This window comes from Zonotrichia leucophrys, chromosome 15, assembly GCF_028769735.1.
Source record: "Zonotrichia leucophrys gambelii isolate GWCS_2022_RI chromosome 15, RI_Zleu_2.0, whole genome shotgun sequence".
NCBI lineage: Eukaryota > Metazoa > Chordata > Aves > Passeriformes > Passerellidae > Zonotrichia > Zonotrichia leucophrys.
Window position 1 is genome coordinate 1,868,246 of NC_088185.1, and position 19,652 is coordinate 1,887,897.

At 56.1% G+C, this 19,652-nt stretch overlaps 1 protein-coding gene across 19 annotated transcripts in view; it reads left to right on the top strand.

The window, feature by feature from the left end:
- NCOR2 (nuclear receptor corepressor 2) overlaps nt 1-19,652 on the top strand; it is a 290,104-nt gene that overhangs the window by 237,978 nt on the left and 32,474 nt on the right. For 17 of the 19 annotated variants that reach the window (XM_064727114.1, XM_064727123.1, XM_064727117.1 and 14 more), the window contains 3 exons: nt 8,277-8,419; nt 12,640-12,796; nt 15,198-15,753. In XM_064727114.1, coding sequence (XP_064583184.1) covers nt 8,277-8,419; nt 12,640-12,796; nt 15,198-15,753 — 856 coding nt within the window. The remainder of the gene's footprint in view (nt 1-8,276; nt 8,420-12,639; nt 12,797-15,197; nt 15,754-19,652) is intronic. The other 2 variants (XM_064727118.1, XM_064727119.1) reach the window with 1 other exon arrangement.

The window sequence follows — 19,652 nt, forward strand, 5'->3', positions numbered from 1 at the left end:
CCTTTCACTGCTTTAATTTTTTGCCAAAGTCACGTCCTGTTGATGGGCTGTCGAGCTCGCGTCCCCAGCCCGTGCATCCCGCTTGCGTTGCTGCCGACTCTCCTGGCCCGGAGAGGATTGTAAATGGGAAATTAAAATGGAAATGAGTGCTGTTCAGGGATGGCAAAGGCAAATAGGCGTGTTAGCAGGTTCGGCTCAGCTTGGAGAATGCACCTGCTGCTGGGATGGTGATTGCACGTTCTGGAGCGCCGGCTGCCCAGGTGCCGCTGGGAGCTGTGGACTTGGATTACTTTGCCTGTGAATATCCCAAAGTGTTTGGCTCGCTCGCCTTTAAGCTGTTCCAACCCTCTTTTACAACCCAGTGCCAATCCTGTGCATTGCTGAACAGGGCTCTCTATAGTCACAAAACTTAATAGATAGACTTTAATCAAGGAAACTGGCCTGGGGCCAGGTAATGGGGTGAGCAGATGCTGGCAGGGGAGGGTCGTTGGAGGGATATTTTCCGAGCACTGCTTTATTTTGGAGATCAGCATCTGGTTGTTAAAAAGTGCCTCTTGTTGTTTTATGCTGGATGGCGGAGGTGCGCTTAAGGAGTCTCAGCACCAGCTGCCAAAGCCTGTGTGAAGGAAGGATGAAGCGTGGGAGCATGCAGCACTATTCCAGCCCAGGGGCCAGGAGGAGGCAGGGAGATTTGCTGGTGTAAAGCCCAATGGCTGATTGTTTCTCCCTTCGTTACAACCTGGGAAACTGAGATTGCAACACCAGACTTCTACAGAAAAGCCAAATTCCCCTCTGCCAGGAAGCAGCCGCTTTAATGCTTCGAACTGGCTGCGTCTGGCATTTCCAGGGACCTGCGTGCTGGGGGTTTCCGACTCACAGCAACTGAAACTCCGGAGGTAACCTCAGAGGCTGCAGGAGGCGGTGGCAGAGCTGCTGCCAGCACGGCTGGGCAGGGGCAGAGGGGGCGGTGGCCTGCTCAGGCTGGGCTCACACACAGGCACAGTCCTCCTCACCATAAGGACTCAGCTACCCAAGGCACCCTCCTCCATACTGGTACCAGTGAGAGCCCATAGCTGGCTGGTTTAGGGAGTTCAGCGAGATGTGAGTCCCAGGGGAGGTCAGCCCTACCACCCTGGGACTCAAATCTTGCTGTCTCCTCATCATCTTGAGGGGACAGTTGGTGACCTCTGCTCCTAGCACTTGCCAACCAGATCAGCCTGGCCCTGCTGTCCATGCCGGGGTTTCGTGTGTGGGGCATGAAAGTGCATGTCATTTGTGTTCAGGGAGGTGAGAGAAAACAGCCCTGGGACAGAGAGGCAGCTGAGCTGCCTGCTTTCCTCCAGAGTCACAGAGCTGCACAGGGAGTTTCCAATCAGAAGAAGGCAGGATTGTGTCTGCCGGGGGAGACAATGAAGGGGAGTACCGTGTTACTAAACTTAAATAGGGGAACAAAAACCCAGCAAGAGGAAAGTTCTTGCTTAATGACACTTTCATTATGCAATGAACTTCGATTCAGTAGTCTGTCAAAATGTGCAGAGATTGGGATAACGATGGGGGAATGTGTTTTTGTGATACTATTTCCTTGCACCATTGCTGTGATCCCTAAAGCAGGAGGTTTGGATTTACCCGGAGTTGCTGGAGGATTTCCCCCTTCCCTTCCCAGGCCGGGAAGCAGCAGCACCCACGGCTTTGCTGCCGGGCAGGGTGCAGAGGCATTCAGCAGCAGGATGGGGCTGCTCCTTAAAAGGCAATGTTGAGGCAGTTCCTGCCTTTGGGGGACCTGCTGGATGAGCCCACGCAGGCAGGAGCTCAGGGTGGGCTGGAGGGGGGTCTGGGCAGTGGCTGAGCACCAGCCTCAGCAGTGGGTGGGTTTATTGTCCCCCCAGCCCCTACACACAGTGCCAGCACTGGTGCCGGAGGTGCGGGGCAGCCGCACCGCCCTGGAGCTGAACCCGATGAACCGGGAGGTTTCCACATGACCTTTGTTAGTCTTTAAAGTCTGGTACCTGTTCTCGCCGGCTCGGGGTTTTCCCGTGGTGTCTAACAAGTGGTTTTGTTCTTTGAAAAGAGGCAGGTCCCAGTGGCAGGTTCTTGCTGAGGCCCTGCCCAGGCTCAGTGCTCCTTGTCCTCAGGGCACAGCCAGCCTGGGGCTCTTTATGCCTTTTACCACAATGAGGACACGGGATGGAGTCAGGTGATGAGGCAGGGGAGGGTTGGGCATGGTTGTAAAATACTGATGACAGAGAGTTAAATAACCCATGAAAACTCCTATATAGTTCCTTTTGGGTAGATATAAAATATTCCCTTGGATACCAAAGGCACTCTTTTGAATGCTTATTTTCAGTGCTGCCGACAATTCATCTGAGTTTTGGACTGACCTGAACCATTTTTTCCCCAGTCCCGTTCTGTTTACAAAACTAAAATAAAGTCAGCCACCTTGCATCACCTCTGAAATGCAGGAGCTGGCTGGGTGATGCTGGTGAGCTGGCAGCTCCATATCTTCCTTCTTTTGTCTCCCCAGTGCTCATATTGGAACCTTCCCTTCTCCCATCAGAGGTATTTACAGCTGTAAAAACCTGCTGATAGTAGTAAAAGTGGGCTGAGAAACTGGTTTGCTGTCCGTGTCCGTCACTGCACGTTGTCCTTCTGGTGGCCTTGGGGTGGGCTGTGCCTTGGGGTCTCCCACTCAGGTGTCCTGTGTCCAGGCAGGGTGCAAGGGCAGCCCAGAGCAAGGAGAGCCCAGCCTGGCCATCCCAGTGTGCACAGCCAGAGTGCCGTGGGTGCCTGGTGTTTGTCATGAACTCTGTGCAAAGCAACGTGGTAAAAATTATTTGGATAGGGCAGATTGGGTGCCATGAGGGCACAGCTGTGTCCAGGGCTTAAATTAGCCGCATTTGCCCTGAGTGAGGCTGTAGTTGACTGCAGTCCCATCTCTGCCATCCCAGGCTGGTGCTTGGCTGTCTTTGAGCCAAGGTGTCACCCCCAGGACCGTGCCTGTGCCCGCCGTGCCCCCAGAGCTGCACTTTGTGCCACCATTGGTTGAACGTTTCCCGAGTGTGTAGGAGCAAACTGCGAGGATTTGCTTAGTGAGTGTCAGTGAATGGAATACAAAAGGCCTGTCAGGAGGAACTGCTGGGTAATTACTATAATTTGCTGCCTACATTTTAATTTTGAGTATTATTTTTTCAACAATAAGGGAGCGGGAATAGTATCTGAACCAGGTGAAAGAAGAGAGCTGGGCCTGCCAGCAGTGGCTGCTCCGTGTGTACTCACTGCCATGCTGGACCAGCGGGGATGGCACATCTCCAGGAGCAGGCATCCAGGGGGTCTTCCTGTGCCCTTGTGTCAAAGGATGGGACACAGCAAAAAAGAAAGGTTGTGGCAGGAGTGGTAAAACCAGGCAGGTCCAATCAGGGCACAGGGCTCAAGGTTTTGCAGCAGGTGGATGCAGTGGTATAGGAATTACCCATTTCAAAGGGGAGACTGGGGAGCCGAGGGTCCCCAGCCAGAGCCCCCAGCAGAGACGGGACGTTGCACTAGAGCTGAGCTGGTCCAAGATCCCAGCTCCTTGCTGGTTGGGATGTGGCATGACGGGTGTGAAAGATGCTGGGACGTTCAGCTGCAAGCTCCCTTGTAGGACACATCAGAGGTGTGCTTGTGTCCAGCCACCAAATGAGAGGTCCACTGGGAGCACAGCAGGTTGGTGTGCTCAGGGCAGCATCACCTGAAGGATGGAAGGAAGGGCATCATCCACCACAGTGGCAAGAGCACACCGAGCTGGCTGCCTGTGCCATGGTCCCTCTGGCAGCACCCCAGCGCCTTTGGGGATGTGGGCTCACCCCACACACCATCCCCACTGCTTCCCTTGGCACAGCATCAGCAGCCTGGCGTGCACCTGGCTCTGCCACCCACTGATCCATGGCCCAGCAGGAGTTACTCACCTTCTCTGAGCCTCTGCAAAGCCCCCCGGCGTTAGTGCGGGGAAGCGATGCAGAGCAGGCTTTCGGGATGCCTTGGGTGGTGTCGCTGCCTCCGTGGGGCTGCTCTTTCTCCAGAACAGGATTGCGGCACATTTTGGCGGTGCCGTAGCCAGAACTGCCTCCATGTTCGCTCCCAAGAGGGTGTGTGGGCGCAGGAGGGACTGGAGGATCACAGCAGGTACCGTCAGGCGTAGGGAATGATATCACTTAGTTTTTCCCCTGTAACCTTGCTCTGTTAATCCACGCGAGCTCCCATTAAGGGACCCTTTTACGGGCTCTCCCCGCCCTCACCAAGCCCAGGGTGGAGCTGGGCAGCCGTGCCGGAGCGCCTTGCAATATCTCTAGTAAAAACCCCGAGCTGCAGAGAACCGAGGGGCTGCGAGCCCACAGCCCTCGCCCGCCGCGCTGCCCCTCCGGGTTTCTTCTCAGCTCCCCGAGATGCCGAGCACGGAACCCCGCTCTCCGAGCTCCTCTTCCTTCCAGCCTCCACTTGCTGTACGGGAGCAGAGGCCCCGGTGTGCCCATGGCGACCCCGGTGCCAGAGCTCTCCGCGTCCATCCCTGCTGTGCCAGGGCAGGGGCCGCGGTGTCCCGAGGTGTCCCGGGGCGCCAGGGCACCCCGTCGGTGCGGCACTGGGCTCGCCGGCGCGCACGTCCCCAAAGAAAAGCGCCTTTGATTCACTTGAGAGCGGAGAAAACTATTAGCCAAGCTTTGTTTTCCTGGATCCCTCCCCCTGCCGCTGACATTCAGCCGAGAGCGAGGGAGACAGAAAGTGAGCGAGGGAGGGCGGGAGCGGGTGCCAAGCGCCGCACCCCTTGTCAGCTTGGGTCAGCGCCACGTTCGTTATTAATGCTCTGTCTAGAGGTCACATTCAGATGCAACGAGCCCCGGGTCAGCCAGAGGAACAGATTAGAGCTTGCTCGCTGCTCCGCCACATACCGACGGCACCGGCTCCCCGTCCCCGGGCTGGCAGGAGCGGAGCTGCCGCGCTCCCGCCCCTTCGCTTTTCTCCTGCCTTTTTTTTTTTTTTTTTTTTTTTTTTTTTTAATTATTATTATTTCTTGGCAACGTCGGGCATCTCCTGAAACTGCACAGTCTCCCTATAGCCCCGAGCTGCTGAGCAAGGAGATGAGGTAGGGGAGAAAATACTGGCGGCTCTTCCATCCACCTTAACAACCGCGGCTGCAGCCGGCTGGAACGCTCCGGCGGGCGAGCGGAGGAGAGCGGAGAACGCCGTTCGCTCCGAAGGGAAGAGCGCTGGGGCCGGAGCATGTGTTCCCACCAACTTCTGCCATCGGGGTCAGGAGTCTGCCGCCTGTGACCTGGTTTCCAGCCTCGGTGCCCGTTTGCTCGCCGCTCCCGGCCGCCCATGGCTCTGAAATCCTCTCGCCCCCAGGATTTAAGGAACCGGCTTTGCTTTCTTCTCTGTCTCCGGCTGCTGCGAGGGAGCGAAAGCGAAATGCGTGGGGAGGGTGTGAGCGGAGCACTCGCAGCGCTTTGCCGCGGGCTGCCGTGCCCGGGGGGGCTTTGAAGAAGTGCCCTGAGAGCCGTGTCCTTGCTAGCCCACCCGCTGCACACTGCGGGTGTGCTCCCTGCCCGCCGGAGCACGTAAGTCGGGTGTTGGGGTCCGAAGGATGGGGTTAACCTCGAGGTTGTGTGTGGCTGCGTGCCTGCGGCAGAGCCTGCGTCCGGAGCCCCCGCCCCGAGCCGAGGAGCTCAGCCTTCCTGAGGATCTGATAACTCGGTTAGTCATAGTTTCAGTTGCGATGAGGAACCGAGCGCTGGTGCTGCCGTGCCGGGCTGGAGCGCCGGGGAGTGCGGGGCAGGGGGAGCAGGCTCCAGGGGTGGCTCTGCTGGAGCAGCTCATGGACATGGGGTGCCTGGCGAGCCCGGAGCTTACCGGGGTGTCTCGGCTGGTCCCTCCCGAGCGTGCAGATAACTACAGCGTGGGAAGCAGGTGTTGCTGTTTCGCTCTGGTTTCATGTAGAAGAGTGGCGGGGCTCTCTGCCGGTCCCGCGGGCAGGGGCTGCAGGCAGCCTCCTCCTCCTCTCCTCCCAAGCAGTGGCCACCTGCCCTGCTGCAGCTCCTTCAGCAGTGTCCTGGTGAGCAGGGGCACAGCCAGCCTGGGCAGGGGGAAGGACAGCCCGGAGCTGGCATTGCCTGTGGCCAGTAAAGGTCACACCATGCTGGAGACCGCTCACGCTGCCATCCATCACCCCCCAGCCATGAGCTCTGCCATGCCAGCTCCTGCCTTCTGGCATCCTTCCTGCCAGAGCACCCGTGCTCATGGCACATCCCCACCGCTGCCAGTGTTCAGCTTTGCCCGGGGCACACAATCAGCCTTGGCCCGGCTGCCGCGCTTGGTGCTGGGCCGCCAGTGTGCTGATGAGCAGAGGGACAGAGCTGCTTGTTTGCTTTGGAAGGCAGCAGCGGGTTGTGTCAGAGGGGATGGGTTGTGACACTGGGGACTGTCCTGTTTTCCCCTGCGGCACTCAGCAACGGCAGGGGGAGGACTCTTGCCCCACTCTTTGCCTCAGGATTGGTGTCCGGATGTGATTTTTTTTTATCATTTTTTTTAAGCAGTCCCTCCCCCGTCAGCAGGGTGACAGAGGTCGTGGGTTTGGCTGAGCGAGGCTGGGAGCTGCAGAGTTAAAGCTCAAACTTGTTTCTTGGCTTGCCAGGGCCTTTCTGGTGCTCAGTGCATGTGATGCCTCGTACATGCAATTTGATAAGCCTGGTGCTGGGACGGGCAGGATACAGGCACCAGCTGGATGTTAACTCCTGCTGTGCTGGGTGCTGCTGGTTTTCTCCAGGACCTGGGAAGCAGGGAGGGGATTTCATCTCTCTGGGGGCACATGGTGCCATCTATTCAATGCAGCCATGCTCTCAGCCCCCAGGCCGTGCCCTCCCCTTGCACGGGCTCACAGAGCAGATCCTGGGGTGCTCCTTTGGGCCCGACTGTGTGTGGCTGTGCTGAGATCAGCCATCCCCTGGGGTTTGTTGTTGGAGCAGAGGTTGGGCTGCCACATGGCAGCAGCTTGGCAGGAGGCTGGCATCGGGCTGGGGCACAGCTGCAATGTTCCCAGGCACGAACAGAGCCGTGCCAGGAGCCCCAGTGTGGGACTCACCATGTCCCAAGCCCCGTGGTGTCAGAGCAGCCAGTGGTCAGTGCCCACTCCCAGCCACACAGGGCTCTGTGGTTGGTGGCCTCTGGGCAGAAAGTCCCTCAGCAAAGAAGAAAGATGTTCTTAGCAGGTTCATTCCGTGCTGGCTTTCATCTTGACGTTACCTTTCTGTGGCAGTATAGTAACTCTGGACTTACAGGCTCTGCATCCTGTGCCCTCACAAGGTGCAGGGAAGGGGTAGGGAGCTGTTGGCATGATAGTGGCATCACATGGGCAGTCAGGAGCAAGCCAGGCTGGCAGTGTCCCACAGGCTGGTGGCAGCTCCAGCCCCACAAGACACCACACAAAGGACCAGGAATAACTGCAGGCAGTGAGAAAGAAATGTCCAGAAAATCTGGGTGGTTCTTTCACAGGTCACCTCCAGGAACCTGAGGTGCCACTGCATCCATCCCTGGGCAGTGGTTGTAACTCCTGCCTCCATCTGCAGGGCCAGGGGTGCCCAGATACCCCTGCAGAGATGGCAAGAACAGGGTGCTGACTGTCTCTTTATTCCTCCTCATCCTCCTCCACCCTGCTGGGTTTGCCCCACGCTCGGGTGGCACCATCTGGCCAGGATTGCCAGCCCTTGGTGTGATGCCTGACCTGGGAAGCTGCTTTTGCTCAGGAGCCTGTGATGAGCACTAATCCCCTGGCACACCTCTTCCCAGCCAGGGACATCACCCGGGCTTCCCTGCCAGCATGCTGCCACTCACCTGGCCAGGCTTCCCTCCCTTCCCTGGCAGGGCTGTGTGCCCTGGGGTGGGAAGAGCCTTTGCTTCATGTTCAGGGCTGAGAGCAGCTGTCCCAAGTTCTCCTGGGCGTGCCAGCACCTGCTGCAGCCATCCCAAGGGACAGGGAGCTCTGCTCGGCCTCGTGACTGCCGGGACGCGGCTGCAGGACGTGTTTTATTCCAGAGACAGTCAGCACAGCGCCTTTTTCCCTTTTGGAAAGAAAAACAGGCTCTCATAGGTCATCCCCTGGTCTAGAAGCCATTCAGACAGGTGCTGGTGAGCACATTGTTCCTGTGGAGTTTGGCTTGCCCGGAGGTTTCCCGTCCTGTGTGGATAATGGTGCCCTTGTGTGAGTGCCTCTGGTGTCAAACCTTTGTGCTCTGTGCCTCCCCCACCTGCAGGTCTCCTTGAGCATGGGCGGAACTGGTCGGCCATTGCCAGGATGGTGGGCTCCAAGACCGTGTCGCAGTGCAAAAACTTCTACTTCAACTACAAGAAGAGGCAGAACTTGGACGAGATCCTACAGCAGCACAAACTGAAAATGGTGAGAGCTCTGTCCCAGCCCGCATGGGGCGCTGGGGATGTTTCCTAGCAAGGGCTTGGGTGCTCCCGACAGGCCAGAGGGGCCTTTGTCAGGTTGGGTGAGAGCTGTGGGGACTGTGGAGTGGCACGGGAAAGGGCTGTCCACCCGTCTGTCCTCTCTGGGAGGTCTGGATGAGGCAGAGCTGCTGCCTGGGTGTCTGGAGCGTGGCTGGTTCGTGGGGAGATAAGGAGCAGGGCTGTGTTGGCCAGGATGCAAGTTCTGATGGCTGTGCAAATACTTTGTTTCTGGTGAGTTTGTGCTGTTCCGCCCCGGTGAGCAGAGAGCCCGGCTGGGCCGCACGGGTCTGTACCTAGCTGGTTCTGCAGTTACCTGCAGTAAACTGCTTTGGTTTGCCCCAAAGGAAATCAGAGATTTAGGACAATGTGAGGAAAGCCTGGCTCTGAAAGAGGTTTTCTTCAGCACTGCAAGTAGGTGTGCACACCTCTCCGTGCCTCAGTTTCCCCTTCAGATGGGGCTAATGCTATTCTTTCTTGGCATGTGGTGCAGGGTGTGAATGTAGTGGGGCTTGTTTCTTGTTCTGGAGATAGCTTGGACTGCTAAGAGACACTAAAGATTATAATTATTTCATTTGTAGAGTATCCTGGGGTTCCCAGTTTCTGGCTAATAGAATTCACATGGCTAAACCCCCAAGGGGTGCTTTGAAAATGCAAAGGACAATGTTCAATGCAGGAATCTTTCCAAGCAAGCTATTACAGCAAGAGTAAAAAGAAAGACAGGAAAACATTCAATGACTCACCCAGGAATTTAATATCCTAGTCAGTCTATAGGAATGAGAGAAAGAGAAGACATCGGCGATTCTTTTTTATTAATTCTCTATGCACAGAGACACTCCTGTGTTCCCATGTTTCACCGAATTGTTTTTAGAAACAAAGCAAACAAACTATATAAAAGACCCCCAGACCCATATAAAGGCTGGAATGAAATATTCTGTGAAATGTACATCAAGCCCTCTGAATATAAAAAGTTACATTAGAAAGATATCATTGTTCATTACTGGGGAGAATCTGAAATAAGATCATACGGCTTTGCTGGCAGTGGAGCCGGTGTGTATTAATTTACTCTGCTCCCTAATGTTGCAGAAATTATATCACGGAAGTGTTTTTCTGCAGAACCACATTTTTCCCTGCATCCGTCCCTCCAAGGCAGCCGCTAGACTTCTCCAGTCTAATTGCTCACTCTCACTTGCAGTTTATATCAGCATCATCATTTTATTTTTCGAGCATTGGAGGCTGTGGGATTCGGTCGTGGAGAAGAACAATGAACATTCAGCTGTTATTTATTGTACTCTATTGTTTTGTGGCAACAGCAGATGCCAGAAAGCTGAATAAAATGAAAGAACAACTGAGATTAAATTGCCATGAACCTTCATTCCTGACTCCTATATATAATCCCAAGCAAACCGAGCCTCCAAATCTCATCCTATAGCCAGTATCAGCCATGACCTCTGTGGAGGAAGCACGTGTGGAGCAGCCTGGCATCACTTAGTTTTGCCATGACATCCACAGATTATTCCCTGACCTCACCAGCACCAGCTATTGCTGATCATGTGCAGGGAAATGCAGTGGCTCTGCTTTTCCTCTCACGCTAAATGAGAGTAAACTTAATTAGCAGATCTCATTCATTTCCCAAATGGGGCTCATTAATATTGTAGCCTCTTCTTCCAGGTAGGTGTGAGAGCAGGATTCAGCAGCGTGCAGGTGGCTCTGAGGGGTTGTGTGACCGGTGTAGGATGGGAAACAGGCACGGAACCAGCCGGCTGCACCCTGGGATGGGCAGCCTGTTAGTGCTGGGGCAGGGCCAGGCCACCTTGAGGCTTCCCTTTATCTGCCCTGCTGTGTGTTTTGGCTTGGTTTCGCTGCTGCGCCGCTCCGATGTGTCCCAGGCATCAGCGTCACTTGGCCTTGACCTTCAGCACACTGCACTCGCTAATCTTGGCATTTAAGGAGAGCAGGGCATCGGCAGACACGCTGTCCTCGGAGCTGCTCCTTCTGCTAGTGGCTGCAGATAGGCCCTGTCTTCAGTGGTGTGACTGTCACTTTGGTCTGCTGGGCTTGTTTGGGCTTGTGCAGGAAAGACAGGAGAACTTGTGCCAGTTACCCCCGGGGCTGGGGCTGGTCCTGCTTGGAGACCAAGTCCTGTGGACCTCCTCTGAGCAACATTCCTTTAATTCCTTGCTTTTTTGGATGATGCTGGCTTTGCACAGCAAAAATGCTTCAGGAGTGTGCTCTGTTGGCCTCTGCTTCTGGGAATGAGTGTGTCTGGCTTGCCTTGGTCCTGCTGTTGGGACAGGCTCAGCCTGATGGGAGGTTCCCATCAGGGTGGTTCCTGTTGGTAGCAGGGTTTGGGAGCTCTTTGGGTTGTTGCTGCCACATCAGGTAGTGAGTGCAGGGGGAGGCCAAATTTATTGGGATTGCCTTTAAAGACATTGTGGAGGAGGAGGCATGGAGTGACCCCTTGTGCAGGGTTCTGTGTCCTTGCTGTGCTCAGGGTATATCCTCAGTGGTCTTGGTGAGTCAGAATGCTTGAGTAGCACCAAGTCCTGGTTGCTCCTCAAGAAATATCTGGTGGAAGGTAGAGAGGAGCAAGACTGCACAAGGAGTCTGGAGCTGTAGGCGTGATAAGAGGCGAAGTGGTGGCCTTGAACACTTCTCCAGATGCAGGCAGGATCTGCTGCCTGTATTTCACATAATTTCCCCTAATACCAGCAGTGGGGTTTGCCAGGAGAGTGACCCACGGTGGCCCTGGGGCCGCTCACTGCTCTGCTCTGCTGTGCCAGCAGCTGCCAGCCCCGGGCTCTGGCCAAGTAGGGTGCAGAGGCAGAGGCTGGTTCCCAGCTAATTCCCAGTGAGGAGCCCGCTCTGCCCGCGGCTGAGTCACGGACCCGTGAGTAAGAGGCAGAGAAGTCTTTGCCATAGTAACGTCGGCGCTTTGTCACTGCCTCAGCGTGATGGGAACTGCTGCTTCACACAGGAACGTGCGGGGCTGAATCGCTGCCGGGGCAGCACCGGGACACCAGCGGCAGGGCTGGGCTGGAGAAAGGGAACCACAGAGCCTGGCGTTCCTCCCTCTGCCTCTCTGTGCCTGCACAGAGCCGCTTCTCAAGTGCCTCTTTCCCCTCTCTCCTGCCCAGTTTGATAAAAATAGATTTTGAGCAAGCAGCGTTTCCAAGCAAAAAGCAGTTGTATTTGTTTGTTTTATCTGGAAGTTTTCTAAAGGATTGAAAAGTTGGGGGTGGGGGAAGGGGGGGACCAGCTCTTCCCAGCGCAGAGATCCAGCAGCAAAGTTAACGTTTCCACCACGGCTTTATCTTTTCATCCATGTAAATAAACGTCCTACACACGTCACTCATGTGGGGTTTGCAGGGAGAGCCGGAGATGATGAGCCTGTTCCTACTGGTAATATTTACTCAAGCAACAAGAGCAGGAAACAATAGCAAAGCCGAGACTTTTCCTTTAGGTCTGCAGGAGGGAGCAGCTGTCCACACCCTCGTGGCTGTGGCACGTGCTCCAGCCAGGGGATTGTTGGGGCTGTCTCAGGGCAAGCCAGGACACCAGGCAGTCACCTTTGGGATGCCGTGCTGCACTGAGCTTGCCCACTGTCCACCGGTGACAGCTGCCCTGGCACGGGAGTCAAAGTTCTTTGGCAGCTCCTGCCAAAGGGGTCATGAAAGCAGGTGCATGAAAATGTTGGCTGGGCCGTATCTGGGGCATCAGCTCTGTTATCTGCAGATAAGCGTCAAGTCCCAGCCACGCATGTTTGTGTAGCTGGAGGTAGAGCTGGAAATGCGCAGGACCAACGTGTCACGCGTGTGTCGTGAGCAGACATGTGACCCCCAGGCTCTTGCCAGCCCTGCACTGGTGACCTCTGCATGCTTGTGCCTTGTCCGTGTGTCTGTGCCATTCTTCCCCTGATTACTGAGGCTGGAGCTCCCTGTGGGGCCAGGCTGACCAGTGCAGAGCAGTGAAGAGTTTTTGGCCAGGTAACACCATGCTGCCAGGCTTTCAACAGGTGAGTGTCCCAAAGCCTGGGGCTCAGAGGGTTTACCCAGTGCAGGGGGTTGCTGGCAGTGTCCCTCTTGACCCTTTGGGCAGGACCAGTGCTCTCTGCTGCCCCATAACTCCCCCTAGGCTTTGCCTCTCACCATTCTCGCTCTTCTTCAGGAGAAAGAAAGGAACGCCAAGAGGAAGAAGAAAAAAGGCGCCGCTGTTCAGAACGAAGAAGCCGCCTTCCCTCCCGCAGCTGAGGACGAGGAGATGGAGGTGTCAGGGACGAGTGGCAACGAGGAGGAGATGGCAGAGGAGGCAGAAGGTGAGGCAGGTGAGGGCTGTGGCAGGGAATGGGCTCAGCTCTGCTGGCTTTGCTGCCTGGTCACAGCAGATGCACCGCGCACGGCCTCTCTGGGGCTGCACATTCAGCACTCACAAGGGGTCTGTCACCCCAAAGTCACACCAAGGTGATGGTGTCTCACAGCACTCATGGCATTTTGGATGCCTCTGGATTTCACGCTTGCGAGGAGTGCCCTGGATCACTGCCCTCCTCCCGTGTCTGTCTGGACAGATGGCTATTTTGGGAGCCCTTTGGTTTCTGATTTCCGTCAGTGCGCTTTCCAAGAGCACACGGCCTCCCAGGACCTCCTGTAAATCACATTTCATGGTGTTTGCTCCTAAGGAGGGTCCCTGCACGCTCTTAGCCACCGCTGTGAGCTCTCGTGGAGCTTATCATGGGCTCAAGGAGAGATAACCCACCAAGGTGTGTCCCCATCTCATCAGGGCTCTGCTGCTTTCTGGGCAGTGGAGCTCCCGGAGCCCAGCACTGGGGAGAAGGCAGGGGAAGCTGTGGTCTGCCACCAGCAATGCTGATGCACCTTGGTGGGGCTTTTCCTCCTCTTTTCCCTTTTAAGGCAGCGTTTTTCTCCTTCCCAGCCATACCAAAGAAAGGAAACAACTTGAAAGTGACAATTTTCAGCTATTTATCGCTTAGAAAGCGCAGCAGTTTGGAGTTCAGAGAAAATGTGCACAATTTTCCAACAATGCCCATTTGACTTCTGTCAAAGTAATTTAATAACTTAACCAGCACTCTGGCACCACACTGGTTCCTGGCCTCAGCACCCAGGCTAATGGGACTTGAAATGGGAAATCTTTTCAAATCGTCCTTGTGAGTGACTCATTACAAGGCAGATTCCAGGTAAATCTTTGTGCGAGGTGATACGTGACTCACAGGAGCAAAGTAAAAGGTAGTTACTGCTCTTTGTAAGAGTGCCTGAGAGGAAACAACATGATTTTGAGATTAGAGACAGATCTCTTGACGTGCTTCTGAGCCTTACTCGCCAAGCATCGGCTCTTGCTCTGCTGCTGGAGTGTCCTACAGAGTTGTGGAAAAGCATGAGGGGCATGAAAAATGTAATGGGCATGGAAGTGCCAGGGTGGTGTTACACAGGAGATGGGCACTGGCTCCAGGGTGACATTTGGGGATACTCAGACAATACCTTGCAGTTGCAGGGGCCACATGGGCAATCCGAGGACAGGGGGAAAGACTCAGTGTGGGAATTATGGTGTAGAGTATGGATTCAGTGTCTGGAGGGAATGCAAGGAAGTCTAGAGCTTGGCTGAGTTTGGGATGAGCCACTGTTAGATGTCTCGGGATAGCATTCAGAGTAGCATCAAGTGGCACTTGGGAAGAGTTTTGCCAAACACACTCGGAACCTTGTCCTGGCTGGGTGATGGGACACCTCAGTTCTTGTTTGCTAGTGAGTAAGATTGGAGAAGACTGAGATTCCTGATGAGTGTGGTACGATTTCACTCTGAGATGGATGTGCTCCAGTGTACAGCTTTTAGGACACAGTCCCTCTGTGGCACTTCTCTCACCAGGGTTTGAAAGCTGTCTGAGCTGCTGTGGAGGGAGGCAGGTCAAGGAATGCGTGTGAGGAAGCCTTTGGGGCATGAGCGTGAGAGCCCTGCCCGGTGGGGACACGCTGGGATGGGACTGTGGAAATCTCCTGGTGTTCCTGGCCCTGGCCATGTTTGTCCGGCCGAGCCTTGGAGGGAGTGATCCTCTCCCCAGCTGTAGAAACAATCTCTTGGCAGCACCTAGCTCTGAGCAGTGCATGGACGCTTGTGCTTCCAGCTCTCATCAAGCTGCTGGTGGCAGATCTGGGAATGATCCTTCCCGTGTAATAATTAACCTGTCCTGCAGTGCTGCCAGCGCTTTCCTTTCGCTGACCCTGACCTCCTTTCTTCTGCCACCAACAACAAACACGTGTAGTGTTTTGGGATGATCCCAGCTGCTCCAGGGGTGGCAGAGCCAGGGAGACAGGTGATGTAAGTCAGCGAGTAGGGTGCCTGGTCTGAGGCAGCCGATCATGTGCCATGGGTAAGAGGGCGAGAAGGGAGCAGATCCTGTCCTGCCAGACCAGCCAGCAGCCAGGGTTTTCCCTTAACATCCAGCTTCCCAGTCACTCAGTCTGCAGGCTTTTGGGCGTGTGATTTTGTGTTTGGGTGGGGGTTCACAGTCGTGCTGGGCAAGCAGAGAGGCCCCCAGAACAGCCCTTTGCTTAGCAGGCTCTGGATCTGGGGATCCCAGCATAGTTCTCCCAGCCCTGGGATCATCTCCCCCTCAGAGGAACGAGGGCGTTCTCTTCCCAAGGGAGGGGGTGGAGGCAACGATATGGGAAGCAAGAATCTCAGGCTGATCCTTATTTTTATTTCTTCCCTTTTCTCAGCTGCAGTAAATAACAGCTCCGACACCGAGAGCATTCCCTCGCCAAGGCCTGAAGCCAAAGAAGGAGGCGAAAACGGGGCCAAGGCACCACCCGGGCCGGGAGGTGACGCCGGCACAGAACCGGCAGTCAAGTGGGAAGAGGCTCCAACGCCCCCCGACGCTCCCCCTGCTCCCCCTGCCAACCCCGCTCCTGCCGCCAGCCCCCCGCCGGAGACGGCTCCCGAGGCGCCCAGCAGCGAGGAGAAGGTGCCTGAGGAGCTGGTGGTGGACGTGGTGAAAACGGAGGAGCCGGAGGAGAAGGCGAGCGAGGAGCCCTGCAAGAGCGAGGTGAAGAAGGAGGAGAGCGAAGAGAGCCAGGAGAAGGACAAGGGGAATGACAAGAAGGTGGAAAGCGGCGTCAGCAGCGTGGGGACGGCAGGGACGGAGGGGACGCCCAAGGCCGAGAAGAAGGAGAGCCACAAGGGCAGCAAAGGCCCCGGGGTGAACCCCGACAGCGACTCCAGCGCGACCTGCAGCGCAGACGAGATGGATGAGCAGGATGCTGTGGACAAGAGCAGGTAGGAGCAGGGGACAAGGGCATGACCCAAGGGCCAGATGAGCTTTTCCATTGTGTCGCAGTGCCCATGGGTGTCTTTGTGGGCTCCTCCTGGGGAATATCACTGCTCATGCGGTCCCCTGGCCAAGGGACTTCCCAGCTGTGTCCCCATGTGCCCCCAGCCCTTCGGCTGTTGCTTCCAAAGGGGCTGTGACACAACAAGCAGTGCGATGTCCCAACGCACGGGTGCTTCTAGGACACGGCCGTGGGCAGATGTTGGGTGCAGAGCCACTGCATTTGCTGGTGGCAGCTGCCCATCTGGGTGACGCAATGGAGCGGGTGTGCTCTCAGGGACAGCCGAGTTGGGCTGGTTTGCCAGCATCCGGGGCTGGGAATGGTTTCTGTCTCAGTTGGCATTGGCAGGAGAAAAGTCACGTCAGGGATGCCTTTTACTGCAAGAGGGGGCGAGTTGCTCCTTTGGCAGAGGTGTTGCTCAGATCTGTAGGGGCAAATTATCCATCCTGGCCATAAAGGCAGGAGAATGTGGTCTGTGTGAGCTTTCCTGGGGCCATGCCAGAGGGTCTTCACCTGAGCCACTGCAGTCCCAAGCCCTCCACCCACCCCTGGGCCTGGCAGCCAAGAGTGCCTCAGACCCTTCATGGATGGCTCTTGGGACAGGGAGGAGAAACGCTGGCTTCCTCCTTGGAGAAACATCTTGCTCCCCTCCCAGCCTTTCCCATAGGGCTCTCCCCACCCAAGAGCCTCACAGATGGAGAGAGGGTTTTCCTTTTTTTAAAGAATATGTGTGAATACACACATCTTTGTCGCACTGAATTTTATGATGGCTCTTGGGCCAGGTGGGACTCCTGTGTACAACCTGCCATTGTATGGGGGGCAGCAGTCCCTCTTTGACTCAACTGGGCAGGGACTGAAGGCTGGCATCCTGTATCCAGTGTCTTGCAAGCCCTCTGTGGGCTCACAGGGAGCAGTATGGCAGCAAGATGGGTGCTGCCAGGCTGGGCAGGCTGTGGATGTGTGCAGAGCTGTGGATGGGGTTGTTGAAAAAGCAACTGAGCAAAGTGGTGGGATGAAGTCAGAGGGAGCTGTTGTGCATCCCACTGCACCAGATGGCCTCTGTTCTTCCCCTGTGGTGGATGCAGGAGCCAGTGGATGAGCGCTGCTGTGTGGGAGCATCCTCTGGGGTGCAGCCCCTCGCTGCCGAGCAGCTGGAGCGGCGCAGGCGGTGCCAAGGGGTGGTGGAGGTGCTGCTGGCCAGCCCCGTGGCAGGGCTGAGGCCTCTTGGCTGCAGTGCTCCTCTCCAGCAATGGCCAGAGTCCAGCACCACCCCTCCCCACCCTCCCCTGCTTCCCAGACAGGGGAAAATCTCCCAGTAAGGGAGAGTGAGGCCAACAGGGCTGTCCTCCTCCAGTTTAACATTAACCCAACCAAAAGCAGGGCAGCAGTGGCTTGTACCAACTTCTCAGCAGCAAAGGAGCAAATCCTCTTGGGAACAACTTTTCCATCGCAGCTCCTCGCTGAGTCAGCTCCTATCTCGCTTGTCAAACAGTTACCAGCTTCCAGGAATATTAAACACCAAACAGGCGTCCCGAGCTCCCGGGCCACTCCTCTCAGCCGGTGTGGCGATGGCAGAGCCTGCTGGCACGGGCAGGCTGCAGCTGACGCTGCCATCGGGCGCTTCCCAGCCCAGCAGCACCCACGGGGCTGATCCTCAGCTGGCTCGGAGCTCTGGGCTCCCAGTGGGGACTCAGTGCCCCTGGCAGCTGTAGCTGTGCTCCCCTGCCTTCCCCGTGGGCCCGGGGCTGCGGGGCCGCGGGCGTTGGCGCAGCCGCAGCGTGACTCGCGCGGAGCGGGGCCGCGGAGCCGCGTGAGCCGCCCCGTCACCGCATCACCCGATGCTCGCCCACCCACCCAGCGCCAGCGGGGCGTGGGTGCTCTTCCCTGCGCTTGTGAAAGCATCAAGCTGTCCCCGGCATCTCCCAGAAGAGGACAGAGGGTGGCTGGGGTGTCCCCGCGGTGAGAAAGGGAAGGGTTCAGAGTGGGGGCAGCCTTTTTTTGGTCCTGCAGTTCACACTAGCAAAGGCATGTCCAGGATTGAGGAGGCGCAGCCTTAACTCATCCAAGCTGAAGGAGGCAGCTGGTTGTCTGTGGTTCCATGCAGCGAGTGCTGCAGGAGGGCTGCTGCAAGCACAGCCAAGATGTGGTTCAGCAGGAGGTCACGCCAGATGGGGACATGTGAGGGAGGCCACACACAGATAGCACTGCAGACCTGCAGCATGGTGAGGAGACACCTGCACCGACCATCCCGGTGCTGCACGGCCCATTGCTGGCTCTGCTAGAGGTGCAGGGACTCTGCCAGGCCAGTGCCACATTGGAGCCATGTCTCTGGCTTGGAGGAACCCGTTTTGGAGCTCTGGTAGCCGCTGCCTTTGCACAAATACTATGGAGTCATGTTTGGCTGGGTCATGTGTCAGTGTGTTGGATCATCTGGAAGTTAAATTAGTCCCCATCCGTCTCCATGGCAGAAGGAGAAGGAGTGTGGGAAATGCAATGTCATGGTCATCCCCAAAGCTTCATGCCTGGGAGGGGACATTTCCACACTGCTGAGGCTCAGCTGTGAGCCTGCCAACCCCTTCCTGCTCTGACTCTTTTCCCATCCTTCCCAATGTCATCAGCCATCTTAAGGCACTGGTCCTTGGGTTTGGGAGGCGCTGGGTTAGCAGCAGGTGGATAAGAATTGTTCAAGAGTTGTTCATATGGTGATTTCCAGAGCAAAGCACCCAACAGACATCCCATTGTCTGGCGCAAGATCTGCTGGGAGGGACGTAATAAATTAGGCAATTTGCATATTTATGAATTTAATACTGACTTTGGCTTCCGAAGCATCAGGATCCTGGAGGGCTTCAGGAAACCTGAAGATCTTGAGGGTGCTTAAAGGGACTTTAAGGGTTCTTCAGTGTACCTCTTCAAGCACCAGCAAGTGCACAAAGCAGCTGCTGGGGTGGCAGTTCCACAGCTCAGCCTGGCGTGAAGGTCTCAGGAACAAGTGCTGGGTGCCCTTGTCCCCAGCCTTGTGTCTCAGCAGATTTTGGGGCACTGCACCCTTCCAGGAGTGCAGCTTCACAACACCCGAGTGGCTCCACAGGCAGACATGATTGGATTATTTAGGGAAGAATTTTTTCAGATTTGCTGTCCCTTGGTTGGTTTCCCTGGGTGCCTTACCCTGGTGCCAGTGTGGAGGTGGGTCCCCTTCCCCTCTGATGCCAGGCACTGTGCAGAGCGAGGGCTGGGGCAGCCCCAGCACCATGATGAGTTTATTCCCCACACACGGCCCCGCCACGCTTGTTTATTCATCCAAGGGTGAGCATGGAATGACCTTGAAATTTATAGGCTGAGGAGAGCACTGAAATAACAGCTAAAATAAACAAATCAAGCTGTAAAGCTTGAAAACTATGAACTGGCTTCAACAAACTGGAGTCGGGAGGGAGAGAGAGCAGAGGTGGCCTGGGCAGACGTAGTCCCTGAGGTCTCAGCATGAGCTCAGGAGCTGGACATGCTGAGGGTTTGTCCCAAGGGTTTTGCACACCTCCATCCCACCCCATTTTGGTGGCACCATGGGGATGCCCCCCATGTTTGCACAGGGGCTCTGCATGGCTGGCTGAGTGTTACCAGGCAGTTCAAACAGCCAAGAGGAAGAGCAAGTGGTGAGAGCACAGGGCTGCACAGCTGCTGAGTGCCAAATCCCATCCAAATCCAGCCTCTCGTCTTTCAAGTGACCCAAGGGCCCGAGTTGCTTGCACGTGGTGGCTTGCCCTGGCTTTAGCACCTTCTTCCTTGAAGAAGAGCATGAAGCCCTGGGTGAGCAGTATGTGTGAGCTCTGGAGGGTAACACAATGTCCATAT